The sequence below is a fragment of the Asparagus officinalis genome, chromosome 6 (genome assembly GCF_001876935.1).
Source record: "Asparagus officinalis chromosome 6, Aspof.V1, whole genome shotgun sequence".
Lineage (NCBI taxonomy): Eukaryota > Viridiplantae > Streptophyta > Magnoliopsida > Asparagales > Asparagaceae > Asparagus > Asparagus officinalis.
In genome coordinates, this window is record NC_033799.1 from 67,341,334 (window position 1) to 67,347,885 (window position 6,552).

The window sequence follows — 6,552 nt, forward strand, 5'->3', positions numbered from 1 at the left end:
TTGTATTCTCGAAGCTTTCCTCGCTCCTACACTTTTGAATCTTTATATAATGTTTTTTTCCACTTTAATCGCCTTTTGAACTTCTTCATTCTACCACTAACTCTCTTTACCATCTAATCTACAACCCTCGGATTCTCATCTTAGCCACCTTAATAAAAGAAGACGTACTATTTCACATAATATCAGTCTCGTTATCTATATTCCATATATCTTCCTTCGTTATCTTACCTTTAAAAAGAATAAGATTCTCTCATTTTAAGTTCCAGTATTTAGTTCTTAGTTCTTGTTCCTATTAGTTTTTCTAGTCTACTTAATAATAGATATGTCTCATACCATCAACCTATGTTGTGTGGTTAAACTCTCTCTCGGTATAATTTTACAATCTTTGCATATTAACCTTTTCACCCTTCTAGTAATATAAAAGTCTTTTTGACTACTATTATATCCACTTCGATTTTCTATGTTTTATTGAACTAACTTCAATAGTTTGATGATTATGATGAGTGGAATATTATTGTTCTTTCTACTCGTTTACTCACATTTATTTTGACTAATTCTCAAATCTTTGTATGATTTTGATTTTCTATGTTTTGCCTTGGGTTTTTCCCGGTGTGAGATTTTCCATACTATCGGGTTTTGGGAAATTTCTTAAAAAACTATGATGTTGTCTTGTTCTTGATTATTGATTACACTAAAGCTTCTTTTCATATTCAGCTGGATTGCTACTGCTTGCCTACTAGGTTAGGGTTCCTACATTTAGTGAGATTACGACAAATGTCTTCAAAAGACCACATATTTCCGAACTCCTAATAAGTCTCCCTAAACTAAAAATCCTAATAGAAATAAAATTCAAGAAAGATCTGACTGAATCTGGACCAAGGTTTTAATATCGGATATTAGAGAAATATCGGATGGCCAAAATTCATATTGGATTGCGGATATTGCAAAAATATCGGGATATGTGGTAAACATCGGAATGCCATAACAAATATTTGCATATATAGTACAATGAACTAAAATGTAATCTCAACAGACTTAAAAAAATCTAAGCATACAAAATATAAATAATATATGTTGAGGATCACTAATCAACCTTGTAAAACAAACAAAAGTACAAATCAATATTGCAACATTTTGTCTGATTTTTTGGCCAAAATGTCATTTGATATATGGGAAAATCATGATTTATATTGTTTTGCGACAAGCCATACAAAAGAATATATTGGCCATATCTGGGATATATTTCCCAAAATAGGCAAAAAGCGGTAAAGGATATTTGGAGACCATATCGGTTGCAGCAAGCCATGGAAAAAGATATATCTGATGATATATCGGGCCATGTTGGGGATATTTAAAACAATGATCTGGACATATTGTCACTTGTTTGGCTGATATCTCAATTTGGCTGATATCTCTTCATTAAATCGCCAACTTCCTTGAACTTGAACTCATTTCGGAGCAAACAGGACAGGCTTTAAGATGTATTTGTTCTCATCCTTAAATCTGCTTTGTGCGTCTCCCTGAAAATGATAGAATGCTTGCTGGGTTTCTGGATGTGTGAGATTTCTTTCTAGTATTTGCAGATTCTCCTGCATCATGGAAGGAAAGTGTCATGGCATCACTAGAATGTAGTCAGCATTTGGTATTGCTTTATTACATCTTTCCAGCAGATAAAGAATTTGTCACTGTGATGTTTTCTTAAGAGATAACCACGTACCTAGTGGTCATTATCAACCAGTAATAAGTGATGTTGATCATTCAGCAATCACATCAGGGAACCAGCTTGCTGACAAGTACTTTACAAATGGCACAAACATATCGCTGGTCTAACCAAGAAGGTAGTATGTTGGGTGATATCTCTTCTATTAATTTAGAAATATTCTCTGAGCCAGCCATTTGTCATCATACAGTCTGTATTACTTTTTTCATTATAAGATGTGTTTTCCCTGGAATTGAGGCCTCCTAGACTTGTGCAGATTAGAAACCTGTGTAGTCAGGTAAAAGTTCTGGAGTCAATAAGGATAAAAAAAGTGAAGATATATCGAGGCTTTTGTAACCTGTCTCTAGTTCTTATATTTATGGGAGATAGTTCAAGGTAGAACCCCTTAAGTCTTCCTAAACAAAGTTTCTTAAGGTTGGTGCAGTAGACTTACTCTTGTTTCATATGCTATCTACCTAGGTTTACTTTATTATGTTATCATCATCTATGGTGTGAACTCCGTTTTGTTCTGTGGATTTCTTCAGAAGCTGCTGGAGATGGAAGACCACAGTCCTTTCCTTTTGCCCCATTTTTTTTGGTTCTTAAGTTTTCCCCCCTTTCTCGTGGAGGGTATTGATTATACAATTTTTAATTTGATTCACTTGGGTCTCACCTATGCACAAGCTGTTGTCATGCCCATCGAGATTTTGTAGAAGCAAAATCCGACAGGCAGTTGACATCTGGCAGACTGGTAGCCGTTTAAATCCATGCATAGAAAACTCACCAAGACTATCAGCATTTATTACATGGTTGGTTATTTATTATTGCTCTTTGATCATTCCATGTTCTAGTAGTCTTTTACATATTTCAGTACTTTTCTTGTTAATATTATGGGTTTTTTATCTCTCATCCCATCATCGTGCAGAATGCTCATCTTACTTTGGTCTTGATCAGGCCTTAGGATCATCATAAAAAAAATGCGATGTTTTGCATTACTACAGCTCTAGGGCCAAGTAGACCTATATTAAAAGCTAGTTTAGCAATTATTTGTGTTGCATGCATACATGTTTTGGCCGGGATGCAGATCTGATTTGTATCCATTGTGTATATGTAATGTAAGTATTCAGTGTATTCAGTGAAAAATGTAAGGCTCATATCCAACCACGATCAAGCCCAATATCTTATAGTGTGATGTTTACATTTGAATTGAAGTAATTGACTTAGTACACGATTAGGATTGGACCATCCAGGTTTACTGTCTCCTACTGTTGTGGCGTTGGATTTAGTGAATATTCTGGATTTATTTTATTTTATTTTTGTTCATAACTAGGGGAAACATATAAGGATTACTTCTGTTTGATCTTTCGGACGGTTCATGATTTTATCTTGCATCTGTTTGTTGTGGCCAACTAGCAGTCTTCCATAACATGATCCTCATTCTCCAGAAATTAATGTTCTGTATGGCAAACTGTTAATGATCTGATGGGCAGGTAAGAGCTCAAGCGCATTTTATGGAAAACCAAACTACTTTGAGAGTATCACTATGTGTTTCTGCACCCGATTGCACAATTGACATATGTGAAAACTTGTGTCTGTTTCTCCATGTGAAGGCTATGAAAATGCACAAACACAAATTTTCTGATAAAATTCAATTGTCTTTTAGGATTATTTTATATGTTATGTGTGCACTCTATAAAAACTTTTCCGCTTTAAATAACAGAAAAAAAATCAAGTACTAAACAAGTTTATTTCCTGTGTAAGTCTGCTGAAGTGTGACGGCATGTGAAGTGTTTGTCTGACAGTCAAATGAATCCAAAGTATGATAATTTTTAATAAAACTTCTAGGAAAAAATAGCTAACTCATCTTAAAGTATTGGTGAACTCTGAACCACTGTTTTAAAAACCTCCGCCTAGTCCGCTTAAGGCATACGCCTAGGTCTAGACGGTACCTAGGCCGCCTAACTAGTGCTTAGCGCTTAGACGATATTTAGGCTGCCCACCTAGATTTTATGAGCGTTTAGGGGAGCATTGTCTGCTTACGTAGATTGCACCATGTAGGCCTTGATTGTGATTTTATGTGTCGTAGCCTACACGTCCTCCAAACTCCATTAACCTCCAAATATGAACACCTCCGCTACCTCCTTCGACCTTCAACAAAACCTCATCGATCACCACTTAAATGAAGAAAAAAAAACGCCCAGAAACCGCTTAGACGCCCGTCTAGGCGACTAAGCGCTGGGCGCCAAGTCCGACGCCTAGAAGCGCCCAACGTTTAATGTAACATTGCTCTGAACTACCCCTAAAGTATCAATTTAACTATTTTGCCTCTTAAACTGTGTTTGTGGTTCCAGTGTGGTCATTTTGTGAGCCGACAAGTCAAATATTTAACAAATTAATGACATGACAGTGTTGTTTTTGCATTTATGGATTTCTATCAGTATGTCACTCATTTACACAAAACAAAAAAAGAAATTTAACTACTTTTCCCTGAAATTTTTTACTCTATCCCCTTTTTGAAATTGAATTTTTTTTAAATTGCAGAAAATACAAGATATGTGAAAAAATACTATCAGGTCACTAATATCTTAAATATTTGTCTATGAGCTGACAAAATGACCACGTTGGGGATATACACATAGCTTAAGGGGGAAAGCAGGTAAATTTATACTTAAGNGTTGAGAGTTCACCAATACTTTAAGGGGGATTTGATCTTTTTGTCCAAACTTCTAAGTTCCCCCAGCTAGTTAGTGCTGACTTTTCCATTTTATCTTCCAGTTGGTTAACAACAACTACTTAAGAGGACTACATGCTAAGTTTTTATATGTTGCCAGAAGAAAGTGCACCTTGAGCATTCTTATATATATAACTAAGTTTTAGGAAAGAAGGAGCATATATATTTTTGAATAAAAATATTGTTGAGAATAAGTTTCTATATTGCACTTGTTTGGTAACAATTTTGTTGAAGCTTCTTTGTTGTAGTTGTCTGACTTAAAGTATGACCACATGCTTGATATCTTGGTTTGTACAGATTGAGTGCTCAAATCCAGCAGCTCTTCCTGAACCTGGAAAAAGAAGGTCAATTGAAGAGCCATTTGTCAAGGTTGCTAATTAATGTTTTCTTCCTTAACAGCTGTTAGTTATATTTTGCAACATTTAATAACATAGTCTGTTAATTCCAACTTACTTTATTTAGATTGAAATGTTCACTCCAAAAGAGTATATTGGGCCTCTTATGGAGCTGGGTCAAGACAGAAGAGGCGTGTTCAAACAAATGAACTATATCACAGAGAACAGAGCGTCAATCATCTATGAGTTACCATTGGCCGAGGTAAACTTCCCTGTTATATCAATATCATGAGTTGTCCAACAGATCTTATCAATCTAGTTCCTACTTGAATATGGAAAGTAGTCACCACTTTTTCCCTATAAAGGTCCAAACTTCTATAACAAAACAGATCTTGTCTTGGTCCAAAGACCCCAAAATCCTATTATCTACTATTTAAAATTTATATTGATGGGTTAAATAGTGTAATATATGATAATCTCTGACAGACTAATCTCTTAGTGTGACACATTTGGTATGTTTTGTTCTAATGTTTTCTGTTCTCTCACAGATGGTTGGGGATTTCTTTGATCAACTAAAGTCTAGAAGTAAGGGATATGCTAGCATGGAATACTCTTTTATTGGGTATGTATTACCCTCTCAGCACACAATTAACATATATTAATGTTAGCAAAACTGAAGAGTCCATGTTGTCGTATTCCACTAAAAAGGTGCATCCTAATTGTGCAGTTTGAGAAATTAGTTTGCTTGATATATCATGGCAATGTATATTGAAGTCTTTCATCAAAAGAATGGAGTGATCCTTTTATGTGGTCCTTAAGGTTCCTTAACAAATTATCGAAAATTTTAGTTTGTTGATAAACTTGTATATCCAAAAGATATATAAAGTTCGCATGCAGAAAATAAAGAATGCTTCTTTAAATATAGAATTTTGTATGTATACCATGAATTTTGTGTGCTTCTTTAAGATATCAGATGCGGGACAATCGTGGATCGTTGAACTTAGGCTATTAGGATTTATTAATATCTTTTTTTGTTTTGGAAATATTTGATGCAATCTTTATTTTAGGTAGGATCTACTTTGGATTTAATTTTAAGATCTTTAGGATCTTTCAGATTTGATGCTGTTAAGTATTTATTTTGTTTCCTTAAGATTGGAAGGATCTTTGAGATTTAATATTATCTTGTTTCCTTATGAGTTATCTTTTGTTTTCTTTCAATCAAGATGTAAGCCTTATTGAGAAGATGGATCATTATGAATAAAATTTTAGTTTTGAAATTCTCTCTAAGCATGTGAATTTGCTTGTGTTGGCATAGGGTGTAAAGCCCCGAGGTTTTGAAGCCTAGTATTCATCTAAAGCCCTCTCCCTTTATTCCTAACCTTCAGATCAAAATTCACCTCAGTCACTCTAAAATTCATATCCTTTCAACAAATCCTCTCCTATAAAGGAATCCCTCGTCAAGCGAAAACACTGAATGAATCCAAATTGGGTACTCTTCATGGATAAACAGCAACCTTGCAGTGCCCATCTGAGTTAAGAGTAACTTGTTAATGTTCAAAAGGTACTGTTTGTTGAGAGATAATATGTAATACGGATTAGTGGTGGTTTAGTCCCACATCGGTTGTTGGACCAGACTTGTATCCTTTGAAACTATATATAGACTAGAGTATGAGACCCTAATCTTATAACTCTTTCTTCTCTAAATCTCTACTTATAATATTAACATGGTATCAGAGCCAAGTTAAATTAAAAAAAAAAAAACGTCGTACCTGAAAACCCTAGATCAC

General features: G+C 34.7%; 1 protein-coding gene across 1 annotated transcript in view; it reads left to right on the top strand.

The window, feature by feature from the left end:
- Positions 1–6,552, top strand: part of LOC109844301 (translation factor GUF1 homolog, chloroplastic) — a 63,507-nt gene that overhangs the window by 38,740 nt on the left and 18,215 nt on the right. The window contains exons 15-17 of the mRNA XM_020413288.1: positions 4,728–4,799; positions 4,893–5,027; positions 5,314–5,387. Of these exons, the coding sequence (XP_020268877.1) occupies positions 4,728–4,799; positions 4,893–5,027; positions 5,314–5,387 (281 nt within the window). The remainder of the gene's footprint in view (positions 1–4,727; positions 4,800–4,892; positions 5,028–5,313; positions 5,388–6,552) is intronic.